Source organism: Silene latifolia, chromosome 11 (genome assembly GCF_048544455.1).
Source record: "Silene latifolia isolate original U9 population chromosome 11, ASM4854445v1, whole genome shotgun sequence".
In the NCBI taxonomy this organism is placed as follows: domain Eukaryota; kingdom Viridiplantae; phylum Streptophyta; class Magnoliopsida; order Caryophyllales; family Caryophyllaceae; genus Silene; species Silene latifolia.
Genome location: NC_133536.1, coordinates 170,609,296 through 170,635,473, shown reverse-complemented (window position 1 = coordinate 170,635,473; position 26,178 = coordinate 170,609,296). Strand labels below are relative to the sequence as shown.

Genomic DNA, 26,178 nt, shown 5'->3' with positions numbered 1-26,178 from the left:
ATCTTTTTAAATAAAGTAACTATATATACATTAACTAAGTAAGGAAGGTAATAATTATGATAATTTATTTCATTAAATTATTATCTTTTCATTAAAATTAATTTTTTCATCAAATTATATTTTTTGACTAACTCTAATAATCTATAATTTTTAATTTAAATATTAAAAAAAATTGTATCAACCTACGAACTAAATATTTAGCCGATGCTATTATTTGAGAATAATTAAACTCATATTAGGTACTCCTATAATACAAAATTATAAACCATTTTCATTATTTTCGAGGCAAAAAATTGAGAAGATTTATAAATTTAAATCATTAGCTTATTTGCGGTATAAAAAAAAATATTTTTTTTCAAAAATAAATGTCAACATGCTACTCAATTATCTTAATTAATTTTTCAGTTTCAACTTTTTATTTGTCAAAGCAAAATGCATTGACGAGGGGAAAATGAACAATCAATGAGATACCCTATTATATATGTAATTTATAGAAATAAAAATAACTCTATAAGACGTGCAGTTAATGCACGGGTCTAACCTAGTTCTATCTATTTTCTTTTCATTTGTTCAAAGTTTTCGAATTTTGACTGTAAATAAGTTGGAAAATAAAAACTATTTATTTATAATGTTCCGGGTGTAATTCCGGAGCAGGATTTGTGACCACGTAAGCTTGCAGAATGACGTCTTTACTTGTCTCTTCCTTTCGCTCTTTCCTGTTTAAGATGAACAAACTGAGGGCTCGGCTTGGTACCGAGCGTACTCACTCCGACGCTCAAGTCAGTAAACTTAAAGAGATTAAGTTGTGTGTTAGTTGGCAAAGTGTATTGTAGAGAGATAAGAGAGTTTATACCAGATTAATAGTGAGTTTTAGGATGAATTGTGGATCGTTTTCTCAATGAGGATTGAGGAGTATTTATAGACTTTCACCTTTTGTCACGTAGTGGCAAGTGGCGAAGCGGTGGAAAGAGCTTTCTACCCTCGGCCGAGGGACCCATGGCGGCCGGTGGCTGGTTGACTCCATCGAGGGGACTTGGATGTGAGTACGCGGATATGCCTCTCGGTGGCTAGTTACCCAGTAGAGATACAAGATATGATAACAGTGACGACAGCCGCGTCGCTTGTTAATTTGTATAATACGTTGACTTTGTGGATATCTTTGACTTCTTCAATATGTTGACTTCGGTCGTGGTGCGAGAATACGCCCATCATATAAAACTAACACATTTACGCTTTGGAAATCCTAATAAAGCAAATAGAAAGAAAATAGAAAATTGAAAGGACTATAAACTTACCTTTTACCCAAAAAAAAAAAAAAAAAAAAAAAATAATAATATCGTCCTGATTAGTAAAACTTCACTTCCATCAGTCCATGTCTCCATGACAACAATGGCGTCGTACCCCCAATTCATGTCCAAATCTCGTCTCCCCAATTTCGCAATCCCTAAACGCTACAACCTTTATCTCAAACCCGACCTCATCTCCTGCATTTTCCACGGCGTCGTTTCAATTACCATCGATGTCGTTTCAACTACAAATTTCCTTGTTCTCAATGTCGCCGACCTCAACATCGATTATTCTTCTCTCTCCTTTCATCCTCAATCATCTTCTCAGGTCTATAATTATATCGTAATTCTTCGTTTAAAATTCGTTTTTTTTTTCTCTCGATTTTTTCAGTATGGCGGAAAAATGAAAGATTGTGAATTTCTAGGGTTTGCGACCAGCGGAAGTGGAATTAATAGCGGAAGATGAAGTGTTCGTGATTGATTTTGGGAAGGAGCTTCCGATTGGAGTTGGTGTGCTCAGGATTTCGTTTCAAGGAACGTTGAATGATGGGATGAAAGGGTTTTATCGAAGGTTTAATTTCATTCCTTGTAATTTGAATGTCGGAGTGTCAGATACGGTTGGTTATATTGCGTAAAATTTTCAACTTCGTTTTATCTAAAATGAAAATGAAGTGTCAAAAGGTCGCCTATAAGTATATCCGCCATACTCTGTTCTCATGTACGGAGTACAAGGAGTATTTGATATGTGTCGAATACTCGTATGTATATCTGGAATGTACCGCATGTACATTCGCTGATTACAATTACTACTCCATTTGTGTCAGGCATTTGTTTACGGGTCCGAGTATATGTTTACTTGAGTATTGATCTTTCAGAAGCCAGAATATTCGCTGCTTGCATCTCCGGGATGTGAACATATGCATGCTTTTGTTAGGATATATCATATGGTTTTGTTTATTTTAGTACTTCTAAGTTCGTTTGCTTGTTTATATGCAAAAATTTATATGAGATTTATTTCACGTGCGATCAACCCATTATTAAACATATACTTAAACGAGGAATAGTATTTGGGGTTGTCATGGTCTGACATGTGAGGCCGTCTTAGGCACTACTCACCTTTGTTTAGATGGAGAACAATCTTGTAGCAATGATCATCTCACAATAATACCAAACAAGCGTTTCCTTGAATTGTATTTTTTTTTGTTCAGTGTGTACGAGGTTAATGGGGAGAAGCGGAACCTGGCTGTTACACAGTTTGAACCTGCTGATGCACGGCGCTGTTTCCCTTGCTGGGATGAGCCTGTTTTTAAGGTACTGCTTCTGTTTTTTCTTTTCATTGTCGCCTTTTGAGGTTTGCTTGAGAATATTTTGATTCTTCTGCTGAAAATCTGTGAACGCAGTGATCCTGTTCTTACTGTTAAATAGATAGAATGATTGATCACCCTTGAGGACATAGGGTTTTGTCCATAGTATTCCTGTATTCAGTACTGGTATAATCACAGTATATGATCTGCATAAGTTAATACTGTTGAGCCCTGACAAGGTAAAATTGGAATTGACTTTAAATTAGTCAAAATAAATCACAAACCCTGCTATGGAGCATGGTTGAGTCTGGCTTTCGTTAAACATCAATCTACAACACATATATTTACAAGTGATTCAAGCTGTTAAGTGATGATAGCTTTAAGTGTCGCCTGTCGCCTTATCCTATCTTTTGAACTGTACAAATCAAGTGTGAGAGTTTAGATGGTTAGCAACTTATTGCCGTAAAATCATTTTTATGCTGCAAAACAGAGACCTGTAGTGTAGGAGCAAGATTGTAAATGAGTTCAACATGCTAGACTTGGTCTGTTTTGAAGAATCAGGGTATCAAACATCCAAGAGTTTACTTTCCCACTTTATCAATTTAGCTTTTAGGAGTTTTTATTTTTATTTTTATTTCCTTAAAAAAACATTTCTTGGCAGCTTTTATCATGGTAGCCTGTAAGAAAGCAAGCATTGTTCAACTGATAAAAAGATAAAAGCTGTCTTGGATTTTTAAAACCTAAAGATATGGACTTGATATTCAGAAAAGCATAATGTTTTATCGTAAGATGGGTTTAAGTCGAGTGTACAAGACCACAAATGAAATTTCGCTATCATTACCAATGATAATATTTCGGTTGATGCTCATACTTAAAATAAGATGAGAGATTACTTTGAGAAGCCATCATATGAAAGGATGCAATCGTGTCCATGTACCAATTGCTATCGGGTTGATTTAATATCATTGTGTGCATTACCGCTTTGATATCGGTGGGCGTACCTTGGGGAGCAGGGCAGCAGCATATACCTGTTGGAGTCGATTCGCAAGAGATCCAGGGGGTGCAGACCATGGTCCTCAAGGAACCTACTGTGGACGATATCCAGCCCACGACGGAGCACGGGTACATTGAGGAGGATTAGGGGTGCTTCTCGATGTCTGCTGCTGTTCAGCCTGGCATTGCTACTGCCACGGCTGAGACTGGTCACCACTGGCGTATTTTTCACCACTGTCACAACCACAATTGCGACTATTCTGCATCCCACAAGAATTATTCCGGTTTGCCCGATGACAGGAATTGTTCCGGGTTACAGAATTTGATGTGTTGCTAGGTTGGTGATAGTCATCAAATGAATGGTTGGTAATGAGAGGTGTGCAAGTAGAGCAAGAGACGGCACTTACCTGCTTAGCCTTGCAAGTTTCTTCTAGAATGAGTCTTGATCGAGCCGCATATAAGTCGGGAAGCGGATTGGTTTGTTGGAGAATTGTGACGGCGCCATCATAATTCTCATTCAATCGAGCTATCAGCTGCAAGAACTGTCTTTGATTGAAGATGGGCGCCAACATTACTAAGTTGGTCAACCAAGCGCTTGATTTCCTGACAATAAGCATTAATGGAAAGGAAATCTTCAAGAAGAGTAGTACTAAACTGTAGTTCCAAATAGACAGCACGAGTATTTTTGTTGTACTGGAAGATGCTGCATACACTAGTTAATTAAGACATCTTCAACATAGACTCACTGTGTTTTTAACACAGATGTAATGTTGAATCCACTAGATACCCTTTACCTCGCCGTAGAAGGGAGCCTTTAAGGCACTGTTGTTGTAGTTTTTGTGTCAAACATCTTCAATTAATGGAAAGATTCGTAGATTATGTTGGAGCAGTCTGACTGGGACTGGAGGATAAGTATTAGAATTTAAAGAAAAATATCTTTGCATAGTGTCCAAAAGGAGTAACACAAGGACCAGTTTGGCAATTACTTGTTTGCTTTGTTTCTGATTCTGAGAATACGAAGTATCGACTTATAGTGCGAAGCGGCTCCAACGAGGGGATGTAGTTAAAAGTCTTGAAACCAAATTATTGATGCTATCATTTCGTAGTGCTAGAACTAAATGCAGATGGCCATTTTGCAAAGATATAAGGTGACATTCGGGGATCCAATTTTCGAGTACCATGACCAAAATGAACTCCCGCCCCCGTCATCTCTTCCAAATTGATGTTGCTATGTACAATGACTGACATGTGGCAGCATTCTTCATTGACTCTCAACGGTTTTCTGCAAGTGATGATTGCATTCATTATCATGGCCAAACAGTTCTAGCTTATGGTAGACTCAGTAGTCAGTAAAATCAACATGAGGAGTCATTATCCAAGATCCTGACTTAGAGCATTCAAGTAACCAGCTATGTACATCCAGTAAGAGACAGAGTATTCACCCTATCGCTAACCTTCATACTTAGCCTATGCCTCTAATTCTCTAAAAGACAAACTCTAGTCCATATTCGAATTCCATAACACATCATTCCTCGTTGTCTGTAAATTGGTAAGCTCCTGCCATAGTTTGTCTATAAACGATAAGCTACTGCCATGGTTGTCATCGAACATACTGTCCTAGACTCCTATCTTGTCGAGACCATATCTTTGTATGGCTCCATATAAGATGCATTTCTTTGAATCACTGTAATGTTACCCCTCACTTTTCTACATGGTACCCTTGTATAGTTGTATTTTTTTTCGAATTCTACGTGGTACCCCTCACTTTTCAAAAATATAAGTGGTACCCCTAACCTTAACGAAAACATCTTAAAATACCCAAAATGCTCTAATCCGCCTCTTTTAAATGTCTAGTCTATGCATTTTTGATTTTTTTTTTTTTTTTTTTTTTTTTGCAATAATTTGTCATGTCATTAACATAAATATCGTTTATACAATCGTAAACATATTTTCTTTACAAAATTTAACTGTTTAAAAACTTGATTTTTAATAGTTTGGGTATTTTAAGAATATTTTACTAAGTTTAGGGGTACACCAATGTTTTCAAAAACCTAGAGGTAGCACGTAGAATTCGAAAAAACACAGGAATGCCATATAGAAAAACCCAATTTATTTTTCTTACAGGTTTAAAATTATTTTCAGGCTACGTTCAAGATTACATTGGATGTATCATGTGAGGTCATAGCTCTTTCTAACATGCATGTTATTGAAGAAAAAGAGCAAGGGAGTTTCAAGACAGTTTACTTTGAGGAGTCGCCAATTATGTCTACATATTTGGTTGCGATTGTGGTGGGCCTATTTGACCATGTTGAAGGGCATACATCTGATGGTATGTACATTTGTATGTTGCATATATTGACACTAATATCATACCCCCTGCGGTAAGGACGCTTTCTGTATATTAAACACATCAGTAAAATTGCACGCTTCTGTCCCTCGTACTTTACCTAGCCATAGCAGGAGCTTTTAAGGCATCAGTGTAGTATTGGTTTCATTGTTTGATGATCTCGCCTTTGTCCATATATTTTGGAAATTACTTGTATAAAACAGTTTTACATAAGGATTAGTGTAAAACCGGTAGTTAAATAGAGTTAAAACATTCCTAAAGTAACTACTTACGATACCTTTTATTTATTGGTTTTACATGTTAAAACGGTTTTACACGGACTTTCTCATATATTTTTACGTTCGTGAAGGTGTTAGGGTACGATGCTATAGTCAAGCCGGGAAGGCAAACCAAGGGAAATTCGCTTTGGAAGTTGCTGTGAAGACTCTAGATCTATACAAGAAGTAAGCTATCAAATATATTTTGATGTGTTGATCAATTTTTTTTGAAGCCACATGGGGTATGCCGGTATGAATTGATCAATTTTCGTTAGAGTCTGATTGTTTTCTGATCTGATTAAAGATAAGTTTATGGTAGTGCTAGAAGTCTTATATTCAACTCTCATTTAGTTTTTGAAACCCTTTTTCTGTCCAAAAAGGTATTTCAATGTACCATATCCATTATCTAAATTGGATATGATTGCAATCCCTGACTTCGCTTTTGGAGCTATGGAGAATTATGGACTGGTCACATACCAAGAGAATTATTTTTTGTATGACGAGCAACTCTCTTCTGCTGAAGATAAACAGATCGTAAGATTTATCCTCTTGTGCTTGGTGTGATGATATTTAGAAGGTGCGTTCTTTGTGTCAGTTACCAATTATTTGTTCTTGTGAAGGTGGCTGATACTGTTGCTCATGAATTAGCTCATCAATGGTTTGGCAACCTAGTAACTATGGAGTGGTGGACTGATTTATGGCTGAATGAAGGGTTTGCTACATGGGTATATTCTTTAGTAAAGTATTTCATTTATCTCTGCATTTGATATTTATAAATATTCTATTGCTTAGTGTACAACTGGTGTTCTCAGGTAGCCTGCTTAGCTACCGATTCTTTATTCCCAGAATGGATGACATGGACCCAGTTTCTCGAGGAGACTAACAAAGGTCTATGTCTCGATGCTCTTGGTGAATCACATCCTATTGAGGTCCTTAGAATCTGGCAATGTTGTCCGTCTCCTTTTGTATTGCACTAGTATGGGCAAGAATTAAGAGTGAAATTTTTCAGGTGGAGTTAAACCATGCTCATGAGATCATTGCAATCTTTGATAGAATTAGTTACAGCAAGGGTGCTGCTGTGATTCGAATGCTGCATCATTATCTAGGAGCTGACCATTTTCAGGTGTGCATTTAGAACATAACTGCTTCAATTTAACCCTTCCTCCCCCCCAATCTCCTCAAAGTAAGTTCATTATACGCAGTAATGTCAGTAGGGTTATGTGCTTTATAGTTTTGTTAAGTTAGGAACAGTTGAGGGAAAGGGAGAGGATAGAAAATAGACAATTTGAATGACCAAAGAAATGGAGGAAGCGAAGATAGAAAGAGGATAATGAATCCATGATTCTCTTCCCCTTCTACTCTCAGTCTCCCATGGCTTCCTATTGTTATTCATACAAGACTTCTTGCTTGCTTCCTCTTCCCTCTATTTCCCCCTAAAGCAACCTTGATGATATTTTAATTTACTATGATCGACTTATGGACTAATATTTAAGAGAATTGGTATGTTTGCTAATGGTATTTTGTATATCGTTATTTCTTGTGTATCTTATTTGTAAAATCAGAGGGCGCTTGCTTCATATATAAAAAGATATGCATACGCAAATGCGAAGACAGAAGACTTATGGGCTGTACTTGAGGAGGAATCCAATGAACCTGTAAGAGACATAATGAATTCATGGACAAAGCAGAAAGGTTATCCCGTTGTTTCTGTCAAACTCAATGATCAAAAGCTGGAGATAGAGCAGGTTCCTATAACTTTTCTTGCTTTCTCATTTTTAGTGCAGGTGGTTTCATAGTCCACTTCTGCTAATTTATATTGTTTTGGCGTTGCTAAATTTGAGCGATTTTCATGTTTGTAGTCACAATTTCTGTTGAGTGGACGCCCCGAGGAAAGCTTGTGGAATGTTCCTATTGTGCTTTGTTGTGGATCCTATGATAATCAGCAGACTTTTCTTCTGAGAACAAAGTGTGGTTCAATTGAAGTAAAAGAATCTGCTTGGGTAAAAGTTAATGTGGATCAAGCTGGTTTTTATCGAGTAAAATATGATGAGAAACTCACAACGCAAATCCGGTCTGCAATAGAAAGCAATCTATTGTCTGCTACAGATAGATTCGGTAACTACTTCTGTCGTATGAAATTTTAGATATTAACTGTTCGAAAAAAGTATAAAGCGTTATTCTCACTGGTAGGTGTTTTGGACGACTACTATGCCCTGTGCATGGGAGTGCAGCAGCCACTGCATTCTTTACTAACCTTAATTGGTTCGTTCAGAGCTGAGCTTGACTATATTGTCCTGTCGAAGCTAGTAGATGTAAGTCTCCCTTGTCAATCTTGTTTTTAATTGATCCAGTTAGTTTTTTTTTTCTTTTTCTGATCTTATTTCTTCCAACAGATTAGCCATCAACTTGTAAGAGTAGTAGCTGATGCTGTTCCTGAAATACTAGACTCAGTAAAGCAGATATTCATCACTCTTTTCCTTTTCCCAGCAAGGTAAGTATATTGCATGCATATTTTTAATTCTTAAGTGCCCTCTGGAGATATCCTCAGAAATTTAAAGTGTCTTATCTAGTCTGGGGATTGGTGGCTATATATGTGTCTTGAACTTCCAACTCCATTTGGCACAAATTGTTTCCTCAATACATTTCACATTATATATTGTCCTTCACGAGACCACATTTTTTTTGGGAAAGACGATGTATCTAGGATTCTAACATGCTGTAGAAATATCAAAAAGTCTTTGTTTGTAAGAGAAAAAAATACTCCCGCTTGCCTTTCATTAAAATAAATTGATTGGGACGGAGGGTGTAGTGTAATGTTTTGTTCTTGTAGCTCTTTATTTTGATTTTCTAACATTTCATCTCTAATAATAATTTAATACATGGAATTGGAAAAAGTTATAGGACTTGGAATCATTATTAAATAAAACTCTTGGTTAAGATCTTGGTATTTGACAATCAAGATCTAGGTTCAAGCCTTGTCAACCGCTTAAATTATATAGGAAAACTATTTCATTTTGCTTCAATACAAAACTCATCAACCAATTTTGAAAAATAAAATAAAATGCAGCTACCAGGATTCGAACCGGGGGCTAACAGGTCTCTACCCGAATGGGGTGTGCACCCGCCTAAAGCCGCCCCTGTTTTTATGTGAGTGGTTTCCCATTTTTTCTTTGTAGTCTATTGGCAATATGAAATTGACTATGCGGACGAAGTAAAGTCATGGGTCTTCAGATTTTAACTCGTGCCATTGCAGTTTCTTGTTGTCATCACAATCTACATGACTGTCAAATTTGAAACTCCTAATGATAACTTCAGACTTACACTATTTTTCATCCTTCTCTTTGAGATCCTATTGGAAGAAGTGACAAGCAAGATCTTAAATGTTGGATCTTTCAGGATAATTTATAGAATTATAGATGGTTGCAGTAGTCAACTGATATCTTCACATGTATGATGTATCTTAATTTCTTGAAAAGAGCTCTTTGATTTCCATTTCCATGTTTTTCTTGTATTTTACGTGTATTCTCTCGTTTACATTTTCCCTCAGGAAACTTGGTTGGGACCCTAGACCAGGTGAGAGCCACTTAGAAGTCTTGACAAGAGGGGGGATTTTGCTTGCCCTATCTATGCTGGGTCATGACACTACTATAGATGAAGCAACCAGTCGTTTTAATGTATTTTTAACTGACAGAAATTCCTCAGTTCTCTCATCTGATGTTCGCAAGGTTACCAATTTATAACTTTGGACTTCAAGATTTGTTTCATCTATATAACTATATTTACGCCAGAACTTCTGTTACTCGTGGTTGTTGAAGCTTTGAAATCTTCTAAACATCTCCAGGGGGCATATGTGGCTGTGATGCATAAAGTCAGCTCATCTGATAAGTCAGGTTATGAAGCTCTCCTGAGGGTGTACAGGGAGACAGACCAAAGTCAAGAGAGAGCACGTATACTAGGTATCAGTATCTCCTATACTCTCTGTTTCGGATTCCCCTTCATGTTTGACTTTTTAAGATCTAAGTTTCAAAACTTTGTTTGTAGATATGTTAAAACATATAAAAAAAATTATAACATGATACTAGAGTATTCACATTTATTTATCAATATTTTTTTCACAAAATTATATATTCCACAAAATTAACCTGATATATAAATGTACAAACTATGTTCAAAGTGTATTATACTTGTTAAAACCATTTATGAGTAAACACGAAGATTAATATGAACTAGATAGAGCATATGATTCATATTTGTTCTGTTATCAACCAGAATAATGTAGCACTTGTTCTTCTGCTCAAACTTTGCAGGTTCATTGGGATCATGCCGAGACTCGGATATTATCCTTGAAGTTCTTAACTTTTTGTTATCTTCTGAGGCAAGTGTATTTTGAATAGGGATTAAGTTGTTAATCTGAATCGTAAGTTCACTGATAAATTCTCGATTTTGTGAAGGTTCCTATTCAAGATGTTGTTCATGGACTTGCTGTAAGTAGGGAAGGACGAGAAGTCGCTTGGAAGTGGATGAAGGTAAAGCTTAATATACTCCTTTGTTTATTTCCTGCTGTCTGGGGTCAAGGAAATTTATTGGAAATGGACATCTGAAAGAGTGAAACAAAGCATCGCAAATTTTCATGATATTTTAAATCAATTTACAGCTAAAGTTTTAAACTTCAATCTCAGAAAGTCAAATAAGAATTAACATATTAAATAAATACTCCCTCAATTCACTTGACTTTACTGTATTTCCACTTTTGACTAATTTATGTTTTTACAAATACTATTTCAGAAGTTTGTGGGTTTCTCATTGGTCGTTAATTGTCTGTATTAACCCTCCCCGTCAACTTGCCATATATACCGTGCTCCTGCTTTCTCAAAATCAGTGTCATATTGATGCAATATGAAATAATGCAAGGAAACAATGCATACTAATGGAAAGAAATGCAGTAAATAATGAGTGGTGCAAGGTAAAAGAAGCTGTTCAATTAATGCATGAAACGCAATATCCAGGAATAAGAAAAGGATACTTGGTTTCAAGTTAAAAAAGTAGATAATTCAGAGAATTAGACAAGGAAGGATTTGATTAATTCATTCATGGATGATTGCATTACACTTAACCCATCTATTTATAGCCTAATTAGCTTGGGGAATAAGTAATTAAAGACATAAATTACTAATCTGCCCTCCATGATATTTTGGTGTGTATCACATATTGAAATGTGTTTCACAGTTAAGTTAATTTACACAGAAGAAGAATTGTTTATAGTTGTGATTGCAAATTGGTTTTGGGATGACATGGTAAATACCAAGTATTGCTTATATTGTACCACAATACGGTCATATCAACATATATATTCGTAATACGGTCACAGTACCCTAAGTGCCATGGTATTGCAATGCATAAACTGTGTGGACTTTGGTCTTGTGATGTAGATGATGTAGTGTTTAGTTTACACATGTTTGTAGTGATTGTGATCAATGGCTATAGTATACTTTAGTATAATAAGTTTTCAGTTAAATTGATTGTTCTGTGTTTGGGGAGTAGGAAAACTGGGATCATATTTCAAAGCATTACACTGGCCACCTTCTTTGCCATTTCGTCAGTTCAGTTTTGTCCAAGGTTTGTCTCTCATTCTTTCCCCTTATCCCACACATTAATCTGTTTCTTTAAGGTAATGTAGTAACTTTGAAGTTGCTGGCTTTAAAATCCGGTTTACGAGTATGACACTTCACATTACTCTGCTCGAATTAAATTGGGCACACATTTGAAGGTGCTCTTTTTTTTTTTTTTTTTTTTTTTCTAAGTTGAAAAGTTTTCCAATTGCAACTTACATGTGAAGGTAGCACGGACACTTCTCTTAATCAGCCGTTCCGTGTCCGACACCGTGTCGGACACCGACACTCGTCGGACACACGCCTAAACGTGTCGGACACCTATAAAGCCGTGTCTAACTTTCTACTTTTATAAGGGCACGTGTCCGACGCGTGTCCATGGTATTTTGGCACGTGTCCGACGCGTGTCCTTGGTATTTGGACATCATTTGGGGTGAATGATGTTCTTTATACAAGAAATGAGTCGCCGAAAGAGATTAATTAGAATACGGGTTTGGCTGGGAAATGCAAACGAGTTCAAATCAAGGCCAAGTTTTACTTTCACTTATTTAAATTTAATATCAAATAGTTTTACAAAAATAAAATCGAACGCTTATAACTAAAAAATATACAGTATATTTTATTAAATTTAAATAACGTGTCCCGTGTCCTAAATTTCATGGGATGCCGTGTCACGTGTCCGTGTTCGTGTCCGTTTTGGTGCTACCTAGCGTGTGACTAGCGAAAGGCCATATTGAGCTTGTAAGTATATTGGCAACACAATATGAGATGGTTTTATGATAATGGGAGTATCATGAGATAGCTAATCCATAACATATGATGATCTTGTAAGTATATGGTGCACAATTTGAATTTTCGAGACTAATTGCTGAATTCTTGCTTGTTTCACTTCAGCTCTCTTCAGATGAGATGCTGCAAGAAGTGGAGGAGTTTTTTGCAAGTCGAACGAAACCGGAAATAGCACGACACGTGAAGCAAAGCATTGAGAAGATCCGAATAAATGTAAAGTGGATTGAGAGCGTTCGGACGGAGGAAAGTCTGATTGGTGTGGTGCAACAATTGGCTTTGAATTAACCACCACTCGGTATGATTGGTTTAGTAGGCACAGATAAAATCAGAGGGATATCACTTGTGCAAATTGTTAAAAAGTCCCCATATATGACATATGTATGTATGTATGTATGTATGTATGAGGCTTTCTTATTCCCCTTAGCTTGTCAATTATTTTGGAAAGACTGTAAACAACCCTAAAAAGTTGTACAAACAAAAGAACAACTATAGATTCATCTACATCTTACACAGTCCAATTAAATTGTAATTGACTTTTAATACCAGCTAAAAGTCGGACCTCGACGTTCCATGTACCGTAATTTTTTCCTTTTTTCTTTACGGTTGGACAGACGACTTAGACCTTCCCTTCAATTTTCACCCCATCTAAGAGCACTATTTGCAGCCTTGGGGATGTTAATGAGATGAATAAAACCGGGTATAACTGATATCACACCCGTCCAAGTCGGAATGACTGAGAGTCGAGTATAACTGATATCACACTTATCCCAGTCGGAATGAACGAGGGTAGAACTAGAACTTTATGGGTATGGGTATGAGTTTCGTTTAAGAAATAGATTCCGAGACTCGTATCCGCGTCCATTTCGCCCCTTAACGATATCCCTATTTAGCAGTATTACAATAATCCTTAGGCTGCCAAGCAGAGGCAGTAAGCAAAGGCAAGTCCTTCCACCCAAGCTTCAAACGCCCATTCTCCTCCATCAAAGTATAACCCTTCCAAGGGAACATTTCTAGCAACAAACTCGCCTGCGTCGCAGGACTCCCTGACAATGAAAACGTCTCAAAACCAATCCGATTAAGCTCATCCGCCCACGGCACAACCCCAACTCGGTCTTCAATGTCCAAAACATTCTTAATCTCGCGGCCAAAGAGGTGATGCTCCACCATATAACGCTGCACACTATCCCTGCCCAATCCCTCCCCCAATGCATCGAACAAAGCCGAGTAATAATGTATGGCCCCAACAAACCTCCCTTGAAACGACGTCGTTTTAGGCAAACCCTGTTCAACCATGGTAACTAGCCTAGGCCTCACCGCAGCCAACACCCTCACAAACCCGTCTCTCGACCCACACACATCGTAAACCCCGTGGTGCACCCAGTGGAGGACCACCACCGAATCACTCCGAGTTGGACCGAGTCGACTCAGCTCTGTCAGGTCCCCTATCCTACCCTGGACCGGGTTGAACTCGAACTGCACCCCGGCCGAACCAGCGAATTCCTCGAGCCGGCGGCCGGTCTGAGTTAATACCCTCATGTCCGGTCCAAACCCGGTTAGTTTAACCGAAACGAGTTTTCTGGAGGAAGAAGATATGATATGGAAGAAACCTGGCCATTGAAGTCCCTGCATGACGTCAACGTCGATGACGTGGACGTGATCACATCCGTCGAAGGAGGGGGATGAAACGACGTCGTAGATGGCTTGGTTGGACGTGAAGTGGGAGAATTTAATAAGAGGCGTGAGGGAATTGTAGGACTGAAAAGCAGCATGGAGGTGGCGGAGGTGGTGGTGACGGAGGGAGGGAGAAGAGGGAATGCTGTGGTTGTCACGGCGGAGGTGGGTATTGATGAGGAGTGAGGAGATGGAGTGGGAGAAGTACGCGGCGACTCGATGGGGTGGTGAGCCGTATGGGGTTGAGAGGAGGTTTATTTCAGGGAGGAGATTAGTGGCGGCCGTTGTGTTGTTGGTTGTGATGTGGTCGGCGCATTTTATGAGGAGGGTTAGGAGGTGAAGGGCGCTCTGTTCTGAGTCGGGTTTGTGAGGTTCGATGTTGTGGTCATGACCATGGTCATCGTTGTCGTCTTCGACGTTACATGAGTAGGTGTTGGAGATCATGAAGAGAAAATGAGCAAGATTTGAATCTATAATTGATCACGGTTTCTAGGCTCATCAACATGGGAATTTTTACCTGCGACTCTGTTGGTTAAATCCAACTCGACGAATACGAGATTGTCTTGAGCTGTTGTTTAGAAAATGAGTGTTGTGTGAAGGAAGAAGGAAGTAAAAAGACGAGTAAAGAGTGAGTAGAATGGGGTGGGGATGAAACACAGCTCATGTATTCTCTTCCTAAGATAGGCGTGCGTCCTACTTTGTCTTCTATTCCTAGTGCTTTTGGGTGTGGGATCAATAGTGTCTCGTCTCATTATACATGTACGGTGTACCCTGCATAGTGCATGACTTTGAGGTTAAACTCACAGTATCATGATTGAATTACGTTGGAAATTAACATTAGGTTCAGACCTGTCTAATTCGTAAACCCGACTTGATCACTTGTTTTAGACTTATGACATGTGAATTAAACTATTTTGATGAATGGAAATTGGAAATACATTTAGGAAAACATGTGGAACAATTCGGTTAAGAAACTTACATTGAAAACACAAACAACCAACCAAAAAGTTGAATTACAATGTACAGCACACATTATTAGTATTAGTATAAAACACTTGAAAAAAAATATATAATTTTTTTAGGAAAAAAAAAAAAAAGGTATTTTCACTCCGCCAAGCACATTTTAAAGTGAAACCCAAAACTCCATCAAACAAAAACCTTATAATGTCGGAACACAGTTGTTCCTAATATCTTTTCCCTAAGACGACACCGATGATAATGGATATCAATGCAACTCCCATGATGATCTTGACGTTCATGCCTGAAGAAGCTTCAGGTGGGGTTGCCTGAACCACCGAAGATGATGAGGTTGTGGTTGATGATTTTTCTGATTTCTTGCTTTTTCGTTTAACAGGACTTGCAAATTCTAATCCCATGTCTCTGGACTTCACCTCCACTTCACCCTTTGAGGTAACGACGTTGCTTTCATTTGTCTGAAAATGAGAGAACGGATTATGGTACAAGCTTATCCAGTTGTTTGTGTGTTAATGTCTAGTCTAACTAACGAATGCATGAAGATGCTAAGCTAGTTTAGCGGTTAAAGTCATTGAGGATGATTTTTGACAACCCCGTCCTCAGCGGCAGATTTTAAAGTAAAAAATCGAGGAACCCAAGGTTTAAATCATCAACAGCAGGTTCCTTATTAATCATCTAGAAGGGGGAATTACAGAGTTATCACAAATAGTACTGAAATGTACTCGTATATGAAATGGAAAGTCAGCAGGGGTCGGTACTCGGGTTCCCTTCTGTGACATTCTTTGAATAAAATGGAAAAAAACTAACGAATGCTTATAGTAAATTCACTCATGCAGTCATGTATATCATCAATTACTTTACTTCACCTACGTGATTTTATCAGAGATGATAATGTATGCTATAGAAAACGCCTACATCAGTAAGTTACATAAGAACTTCAGCGAGGGAGGGAAACTCACCTTTTGCTTGAATTCAGCTTCAACGTTCTGAAGTTTCTGCTCAAGTTCCTCAATCTTCTTCCCTAGGAGCAGGACTTCTTTATTTTTGGCTTCAAGCTCTTCTAAGGTATGACTCTTTGCAGCTTCCAGTTCAGATACCTTTGCCGAACTTTCTTCTTTCTGTTCAGTAGGCAGAGAAAACATTTTCATGGAGATTGAAATGAAAACTTTAAATGGTTGTTGCATAAACATTTTACAACTACATAATGTCAGTGCTGACTCTCGCCTATGATACGGTAAAAGGGGTCAAATACAGAGAGACTTGCTAGTTACAACTTACAAATATGTTGAAAATACAGAGGTTGTTTCTATTTGACCCACAATACAAACTGCGCCAATTATCACATTATGTGGGGAACATAAGAGAATCGGGAGTACTACAGACGTTTCTTTTTCGGAAGAGAGAGATAGATGTAAAGGATAACAATCAACTAACCAGCTTAGCGACAGTTGTTTGTGCAATCTGCAGCTCTTGTTCAAGTTGCTGAACCCTTTCATCTAACAAATCTCTATCACCTACCTTTTGCACATGATGTTCCAATTGAGAAGTCAGGTCAGCCTCTCTTGCAGTAGCTGATGTTTGTAGACTTCTCACCTACAAAAACTCAATATGTTAATTGATGGATCGATACTTCTATCTTAAAATAGAATTTTTTGTAGTTCATAAATAGACTTTACACAGACCTCTTCTTTCAGTTGGGACTCAGTTGTTTGACATTGTTCTTCAAGTTCCTTCACTCTTGCTTGGAGGGCAGATTTCTCGCTTACTTCGGACTTTAGATTCTCTACCTCAGTTTTCAGAGCAGCTTCTTTATCTTTATACTCTTTCAGTTGCTCTTCAAGTTGGCTGACTATAGATTGAAGTTCTTTCATAGATTCATGAAGCTGACTGCTCTCCTCAAGAACTGTAGATACCTGAAATTGCAGAGTAATGACAGAAATGTTTTTCAATCATTTCTTTTGTACTGCTCTCCTCAAGGACATATTTACTGAAATTGCTAAATATCTCATTGGTAACTGACTGATGATGCGCGATTAAGTTCCGCAAAATGAGAAACTCGTAAATGGCACGTGCCAAAATTACGATGAACAAACAAATCCTCATCCAGCTTGCAAATAAAAAACCAGTATCAACTGGTCAACCAGGTCATAGCCATGGGGCACGATAAGCATGAAATATACCGAGAGTGTGAGCTACGCCCACAAAGAGGAGCCAAATGCACTTCATATATATGTCTAAATGAGGTTCCTTTCTATGTCCACTTGCAATGAGCGGAGGAACTCTCTAGTTTATGAAGTGATCGACTATCTCCTCTTTTTTATTGTGACACTCACATGCGACATTTATATGCATTCACAGAAGACCTTAACGGGATGTTAATTGAAATGATGCTATACATACCTCTGATTGGAGCTTTTCTTTTACAGAAGACAACTCCTGGGTTAAGTCCTCAACCATCTTATTTGATAAGTGATACTGCGAAGCAATTTCATCCTTCTCAGCAAAAGCATGAGATACTTTATTTTGTAAATTACTTTGTTCAGTTTCAGAAAGAGCGAGATCCTGAGTAAGCTTCATATTAGCCTCAGCTAATGCTTCATTACGAGTCTCAATTTGACCCAGTAAAAGCTCTAGTTCCTCAACCCGCTTTGCTTGCTCCTGTAATTTCAGACCCGTGTCTTCAATTTCGAGTTTCCTAGATTCAGCAATCTCAGATGTCTTTTGAGCCTCTTCTTGGTACACCTTAAGCTGGCCTTCCAGAGAACCAATCTTTTCAGTCAGCTCCTTGATTTCCATCTCCCTTTGAGATAATTTGTCATTCAACTGTTCAATTTCAACTTTACTTGATTCAGCAACTTCCTGGTGTGCTTTTACTTGGGTTTCAAAAACTGCATTTAAATCATTCAATTCCTTCAGGTTCATCTCCCTGTGAGTTATTTTTTCTATCATTTCTTCGATTTCAGCTTTTCTGGATTCAGCAATCTCAGATGTCTTTTGAGCCTCTTCTTGGTATACCTTAAGCTGTCCTTCCAGAGAACCAATCCTTTCCGTCAGCTCCTTGATTTCCATCTCTCTTTGAGATAATTTGTCATTCAACTGTTCAATTTCAACTTTACTTGATTCAGCAACTTCCTGGTGTGCTTTTACTTGGGTTTCAAAAACCGCATTTAGATCATTCAATTCCTTCAGGTTCATCTCCCTGTGAGTTATTTTTTCTATCATTTCTTCGATTTCAGCTTTTCTGGATTCAGCAATCTCAGATGTCTTTTGAGCCTCCTCTTGGTATACCTTGAGCTGTCCTTCCAGAGAACCAATCCTTTCCGTCAGCTCCTTCATTTCCATCTCCCTTTGAGATAATTTGTCATTCAACTGTTCAATTTCAGCTTTACTTGATTCAGCAACTTCCTGGTGTGCTTTTACTTGGGTTTCAAAAACCGCATTTAGATCATTCAATTCCTTCAGGTTCATCTCCCTGTGAGTTATTTTTTCTATCATTTCTTCGATTTCAGCTTTTCTGGTTTCAGCAATCTCAGATGCTTGACGGGCCTCATCCTCGTGTAATTTAACTTGTTCTTCGATGACAGTTAGCTTCTCAGTCAATGTCTTTACTTCAAGCTCTTTCTGGGTTAATTTCTCAACCATTTCACCAAGTTCAGCTTTCCTAGATTCAGCAGCTTCACGGGCCCCATCCTCGTAAACCCTCACTTGGCCTTCAAAAACTGCAAGCCTTTCATTCAGTTCCTTGGCTTCAGCTTGTAGTTCTTCTATCTCAAGTTTTTTAGACTCGGCCACCTCCTTATATGAGGTTACCTCACTCTCAAGGGAACTAACCCTTTCAGTAATCTCCTTGATTTCCGCTTCTTTATCAGCCAATTTCCCAATTGTTTCCGATAACTCCTCCTCTGTTTGCAAAAGACTAGCTTCAGTTGCAGACTTGAGCTCAAATGATCTAGTGTGGTTTTCCTGTAGCTCAGTGATGGTATTCATGTGAGAAGCAAGTTGTAAAGAAGATGCTTCTTTCTCGGTACTAAGCTCATCAACCATTTTATTGAGCTCTTCATTGGAGCTTTCTAGTGAAGCCACCTTTGCACCACTTTGATGCAAGTCCTCTGCCAGAGATGCAACCTTCAGAGTTGCTTCCGCCAACTCCTTTTCATAACTCTGTACCTTGTCGTCAAGAATTTCAAGTTTCTCGGTTAATGACTTTGCTTCTTGCATTTTCAAATCAAAATCTCGAGTCTTCGACTCGTGTAGATCTTCAAGCTCTACTTTCTTTGAAGTAGCCTCTTCTAGTTCATTCTCAGCAGATTTCAGCTTTTCAATTATTTCACTTTCCCTAAGCACAGAACTTTTCAAATCATTTTCAATACCCTCGAGTTTTTCCTGAGTAACAGTCACCTCACTGCGTAATGTTTCAAGCAGATTTTCAGTTTCTTGAAGCTTTTTGGTGGAATCATCCAGTGCTTCTTCTGAACTTCTTTTCTCTTCTTTCAATACCTCTAAAGATTCCAACAGCGAAACTTCCTTGTCAGTCGCTTTCTCCAGGGAACTCTCGAGACTCAATATTGAAGACCGAAACTTCTCAATTTCAGCACTAAGTTCAGCAATCATGTCTGAATGCTTCTTTGATTCTTCTTCTTTGTCCTCGCATTTTGACTCAAGCGAGTGTATCTGTACTTCGATTTCTTCAATTCTCTGCTTCTTTTCTTCCACAAGTGTTTCTAGCTCGCTAACTTTTTTATCAGCATCCTCAATTTGTACATGAGATGACTTCACCAATTCAGCCATTTCAGTTGCACGTAATTGCAGCTCTTCCTCCAACTCTTGTATCTTCTTCTTTGAGTTTTCTGACTCTAGATTAAGACTGTCAAATGATTCCTTTATTCCCGTCAGTTCCCGGTGCTTAGAAGCATGATCTTCAAGAGAATCTTGCAGAACTTTTAGCTTATCGTTGAAGTTATTCTCGGCCTCTACCATTTGCTCCTGCAATTTCTGATGATTCAGTTCAAGCTCGTCATACTTCTTTCCACTTCCTTGCAACTTTTCTTCTGTCAGTAAAATTTGCTGTTCAAGCTTCTCATTCCGGGACTCGGAATCCTTCAAGACGGCTGTAACTTTTTCCAATTCAATCCCGAGTTCCTGTATCTTCTCCCGGGCTTCAAGTAAATCTCTGCTAGATTCGCTGACAGGCCGCTCTTCAACATCATGAGAACCTTCTTTTACTTCCAGTGTTTCTCTTTCGACTTTGATAAACTCTCCATCATCCAAACTGTTGTCTTTATCCTCCTCCTGTCCATTAGCCTGATGGGGAAAAACATGAACTATTATTCAGTAGTGCTCGAATCAAGTCATTCAGTAACAAATTCAAGGCGCAACTAAGTAGTTGGAAGAGTACAAAACTATTGGATTCAATTTCTGATGCCCCTCTGTTGTGAATAATTTACGTTTGATCAACTAAACTCATGCAAGTTCTGTATGAAGTTCAAGACCGCTATCCAGCATCCAGCACACAAAGGATGTCTAAAACGGCGATGTGAACTATTGGCCAGAACATAACAAAATGGAATACATAAACTACTCTGAGGAATAGAGGGAGTACAAGAATTAAGTACCTGAATAGGCTTGGCAACAGTTTCTATTTTCTCTGAGACCTCTGTCACCGGAACGTCTATGCTTGCTTTCGTCTCTTCTTCCATATCTAATTATCTGAAACCTGAGGTACAAGACTTAGTAAGCAAATGTAAAAAAATCTACTATCTCAACGAACAAGTTGAAAAGTATAAAGGGGAAAGAATGCGAGGGTGGGTTCCAACTTCCAACCTACAATGGGAAAGGGCGCTACAAGAAACAGTGAAACTCGAACACTTTCATCTAAACAACGCACAGGCGAATTAAAAAGACCAATTTTCTTGTTAATTCCGACAATAACACAAACTTCAGAGTGTAATTTAAGCAATCTAATCTAAATTCTGAAGGGTAATGCTAATGAATTGATGCAACAAATATAAACTGTAGAAAAACCTACAGAATTTAAAAAGCTTTATCCTGCTGTCAATTGCAGCCCACAATATTTTAAGTAGTATAAAGAGAATCATTGTAGGCTTACTTTTACATCTCATGCTTCACTTTGTTGGTTGTTAAGGAAAAGACATGGGGGACAAGTCAGCAAGATTAGCTACTGCTGAATGCTGACTGTTGTTTAGATCAGCCGAAAGTTTATCATGATTATTTTATTCATTTTACTCAATAATAATCTGAATCTAAATTTGTCCTCAATAATACTAGTAGATCTAAACTCATACATTTGGTTTCTAGTTCACCCAGAATAATTTTATTGTCTTCTTCGGCTAATCTAAATTTGTTACTCCGACTCTTCTAATTCCCCCACGTACCCGTGTCCAACACTCGACACTCAGACATACAGACATGGGCATGACACTTCGACACTTCATTTTAAGCCAAAATATGCATATTTTCCATAAAAAATGGCCGAGTCAGACACTTGAACAGACACCCATATCGGATACTTTTAATTGCCAACTTATTCACCCTCTACATCCCTAGTTTTATGTCAAAATGGGTTTCAAACTCAGGCCACGAGTCCAAGTCATGCTATGTATGCTATGCATAGTAGACTAGTATAGTATACAGTATACACAACCTTATTATTAGAAAACAAAATTAAGAAAGGAAAAGTTTGGTAAGAGGGTCCTTTCTTTGGACATAAACTCAGCACCACTCCCTTTAATGCAATTCATTCTCACCTTGGTCATGATTTCCACAATTGCGTGCTTACACCCATCATTTTCTAAGATGCTCTTTTTATTAATTTTCAGTGTTTGGTAGGAACTGATTTTTCTGCTTAGATAAAGCCTAACCACACTAACTAAAGTGAGATACTAGAATGATAAAAGTACTTTGATAAAAAAATCTATTCAATGACCAAGAACAAAGAACGTCACACAGACTTACCCAAATTCGTTAAAAATCGCTTATAATTCACTTAAATAACTTATTTCGACGTAGTTCTGAAGAAGTTTTAATATAGAGTTTGTTAGGTAAAGTTACGGCCTACGGTAATAGTTCAAATGTAAGGTCAATAGTTCAAACCTTGGCTGACTACTCCAAGATGTGATACACTTAGAATCAAAGAAACTTCTAATGATTTTTCAAAAACAAAAAATCTAATTAATACTTTATAGTATCATACTTCATTGTTTCGAGTTATTTTCATACGTCTGTTTAACATTCCTTTCACATAATTTGAACAAACGTATGAAAATGATTTCGAGAGTACATTTTTACATAAGCAATTAAGCGTTACTTCTTACACCCAAAAAAACACCAAGAGTTTACAACAGTAAAGGCCAATAAATCATGATAGACTACATTCAACAGTCAAACAGTAAATACTGCTATCGACTGTGCCCTTATAAACACAGTTAATAAACTATAACAGCAGTTGTAATATAAGGCCAAAAGAAATTTCAAATGATACAAATAAAATGAAAACTAGCCTCTTCAATTTTGTTTAAAATTTCAAACCGGCTACTGGCTTTTGAATTGATTCGTGTTAGCCGATCCTAAATAAATTAAGATCACAGGCGGCTTTCTCTGTAGCATTGAATGGTTGGTAGATGATCATAGTATACCAAAATTACGGAGTAATATTTGTTTACACACAAAATTCAGAGTAGTGTGAAAGATCAAAAGTTCATATACATCATACATGTATCTCCATGAACGATCATCAGAAGATAAAAATAAACATATAAAAAATCAAATAAAAAACAGTAAATTCAGTGATTAAACTTAAAAGGGTAAACATATATACGAGAATCATGGTGATTGAGAAGAATATACCTTGTATACCAAGAACTGAATTTCTTTTTCTTTTTTTGGTGGTGCTACAAATATAATGTTATTTAGCTTTCGGCAGAAAATGGGGAGTTGAGTAGGAATGATAGAGAGATTGAGGTTGAGGGGTTGCGTCAAAACCTCAAATATAACACAAAATAGAGGTGCGAATTGTGGGGCCGGAAATCCTTTTAATTTTTCAAAGACGGTTTTACTTATATTATTGCAGAAAATACGTATACTTATTAATAAAATGTTGTTTATGTTAAAAGTATAAAATCGCTATTAGGATTTCAATCATCTGTTTAAACTTTTAATTTAGATGGTTTTGTGACCAAGATCTCACATGTCTCAATTGTAAAGTGTAATATTAACACCAGATATGGGGATGCATGTCGTTGAGGTGGTGTGTTAGAGTATAAAACCGATCCTAGAACTCTAACCATCAGATTAAACTTTTGGTCGAAATAGTTTCATGATAATTTATATTACTGATTTACCGTACTCTTAATGGTTAAAAATGCTACTCGTATTTATATTACGGTTGTAGTTGATAAAGGTGTATACGGAAAACGATTGAATAAAATATGAGACGATTTTATACGAGAATTTGTAATGTGAGAAAGTGGTAGGACCCAGGACAATGAAATCGGAATCTCAAAAAGTGAGGGGGGAAATGAAGAAATTTACCGTGGCGGTACGTACTGGCGTTTTGTTAGCTGTCGTCTGTCGCGTTACACAATTTTCTTGTCATTGTCCTTGTGTTTTTCATTTGCTTTCATTAATTTCTGATTTTGAGTACTTTCCTCACTATTCTCTAAATTGTTTTTGTCTTGCCATTATTCATTTATTCCATCAATTGGTCTCCCTTGTGACGGGTTATCATTTGTGGCGGATATTTTGTGAGTTAAAATGGTAACAAAATGAGTTAGTGGAGAAAGGGAACCACATGAATAGTGTTGCAGAGAGAGAAAAAGTGGGTACTTTGTGAGGTAAAATGGTAAGTGACGGATATGTGCCGTCACAAACAAGAATTTGTGTTATTCCATTGGTTATGTATTGTCAAATTTGTTGGTTGTGATTCATTAAAATAGTTAATTACTTGTTTTGAAAAATTGTTTGATTAGGTGGATATTGATTACTAGTTTAGTACATTGAAAATTGAGTGTTGACAAGCTGGGGTTAATCTTCTTGATTTTTGAGAATCTAGCTAGGTAATTTGATATGACAATTAAATTCAGATTTAGTATTTTTTTTAGCAACAAATTGACAATTTTGTAAACAAATGTCTGATTTTTAGGAGTATAATTTGTTTGAAAGCTTTTCTGATATTTCCTTATTATCACTTTTAATTGTCAAGCTTTCAAACAAATTTAAAGTCTAGAGGAAATCATAAGAATAGTTAGGCGACTATATTATTAGTTTGAATTGAAATACAAGCGACATTTTTTATTGAACTCATTCACAAAGTTTTCGAAGTTTTAAACTTTTAGTTGCTCATAGGCTCTGTGAAGAAACTCAATAAATGATCATGGTTGTATTACCTCCATCCTAATCATTTGTTTATCTTTAATTAAAATATTAAAGAATGAAATATATAAATTAGAAGAGAGAAAAAATGATTCTACCATCGCTTCTTTTTGCAACCAACTCTGATCTATTAGAGAATCAACCCCTTTACAACGGAGATCAACTTCCTTCGTTGATTATACATAACTGTCGATAGGATTATATATGGCAAAAACAATTGTGATTATACATATAGCCTATCTTAATGGATTTTGGAGTGCAATATTTGCTTTAAGAGCAACATTATCAATGAAGATATCCTAATGTTAAATTATAATGTAGCTATCAAGAAGTCAAGATTCTTTTTTGTGTGTGTTCTCATGCATATGAATTAATAAGCGAAGGGAGAAAAGCACTTATGTTGGTCATTTGGTCAAAGCTAGAATTGTAGATTAACATAAAAATTAGGGAGTACAACTTAGTTTTTGACAAACGAGTACAACTTAGTTGACAATATTAATAAGAAGAAATACTCTAGTAATTTAAATTGTTAACAATATTAATAAATGATAAATCAAGGTGGGACATAAATATTCCTTTTTAAGGGGTCGAAATGCCGGCCTACGTAGACCGACCAAACCGCCCCATTCCAAATTCTACAATTTATGCTTAATACATAACGACGTCTTCCGTCATCCTTTCACAGCCATACCACTTGCATAATACTCCGTACTTTTTTTGGTTGACCAGGGATATGCAGCCGCTACTTTTAATATGCACTGAGTAAATCCTCAGAATACGTAATAGTCTGCAAACTACGTATATAAGGTTAGCTATCTAAAAATAACAGACTCGAAGTATAGCCTCAGCCCTCCATCCATAAACAACCCACAAGATTATTCTTTGGGAGGTTTGAAGAGTGCCTTGAAAATTTTACCAAAGTTTACCCTCACGGTAGAACTAGCAAGTCTGACCCAACCCAAACCCGACTCGACTGAACCCGAAAATATTGCAACCCGACCCGACTCGAACCGTAACCCGACACGACCCGATAATCAGTGACCTGAACCCGAACCTGACCCGATCCGACCTGACATTGACCCGATAAAATTGATGACCAAATTATTATTAAGCTTAATATTGATTAAAATGAAAGTGATTAGTGTTAGTTTGATACGTTTGACTTAAACCAAATAATGGTCCAAAAACTAATTTTAATGGTTCAAATTGCATTAATGCGATAAAATAATTAGACTCGATAATGACGCAAACCCGACCCGACCCGATACATCATCTGACCCGAACTCGACTCGACCCGAAAGGATAGCTGATCCGATATGACCCGAACTCGATATGACCCGATCCAAACCTAACACGACTGACCCGATTGCCACCTCTACGTCTGGGTCATAATACTTTTCTTGTGTGTATATTTTATTCATCTTAATTAGGAGTATTTATTGATCTTTAATTGAAAAATATTGATTATACGAACGAGCAAACAAAAATAAATTATATCTGAAAGTTAAAATTTTGTAAGAACGCCTCAACCATTGATGTATAAATTTATGTTTTAGTATT

The 26,178-nt window shown here is 37.3% G+C and overlaps 3 protein-coding genes across 3 annotated transcripts; 1 reads left to right on the top strand and 2 right to left on the bottom strand.

The window, feature by feature from the left end:
- The first annotated feature begins 1,282 nt into the window (after window positions 1–1,282).
- Window positions 1,283–13,157, top strand: LOC141612070 (aminopeptidase M1-like). The gene is made up of 19 exons (XM_074430773.1): window positions 1,283–1,614; window positions 1,712–1,857; window positions 2,495–2,597; window positions 5,726–5,912; window positions 6,280–6,373; window positions 6,568–6,721; window positions 6,808–6,912; window positions 7,000–7,116; window positions 7,197–7,310; window positions 7,750–7,932; window positions 8,047–8,302; window positions 8,378–8,499; window positions 8,581–8,678; window positions 9,735–9,912; window positions 10,029–10,143; window positions 10,495–10,562; window positions 10,639–10,713; window positions 11,729–11,803; window positions 12,691–13,157. Exons 1-19 carry the CDS (start codon window positions 1,381–1,383, stop codon window positions 12,868–12,870), a joined length of 2,604 nt encoding a protein of 867 aa, XP_074286874.1. The 5' UTR covers window positions 1,283–1,380; the 3' UTR covers window positions 12,871–13,157.
- On the bottom strand, window positions 12,920–14,836 carry LOC141612071 (scarecrow-like protein 23). Its single transcript, XM_074430774.1, has one exon. It carries the CDS (start codon window positions 14,698–14,700, stop codon window positions 13,468–13,470), a length of 1,233 nt encoding a protein of 410 aa, XP_074286875.1. The 5' UTR covers window positions 14,701–14,836; the 3' UTR covers window positions 12,920–13,467.
- Window positions 14,837–15,209: 373 nt separating this feature from the next.
- LOC141612068 (uncharacterized) lies at window positions 15,210–23,219 on the bottom strand. Its single transcript, XM_074430772.1, has 7 exons — window positions 23,095–23,219; window positions 20,844–20,944; window positions 17,632–20,532; window positions 16,914–17,144; window positions 16,666–16,824; window positions 16,191–16,349; window positions 15,210–15,689 (listed from the first exon to the last, which is right to left on the bottom strand). Exons 2-7 carry the CDS (start codon window positions 20,925–20,927, stop codon window positions 15,441–15,443), a joined length of 3,783 nt encoding a protein of 1,260 aa, XP_074286873.1. The 5' UTR covers window positions 20,928–20,944; window positions 23,095–23,219; the 3' UTR covers window positions 15,210–15,440.
- Between the last annotated feature and the right edge of the window lie 2,959 nt (window positions 23,220–26,178).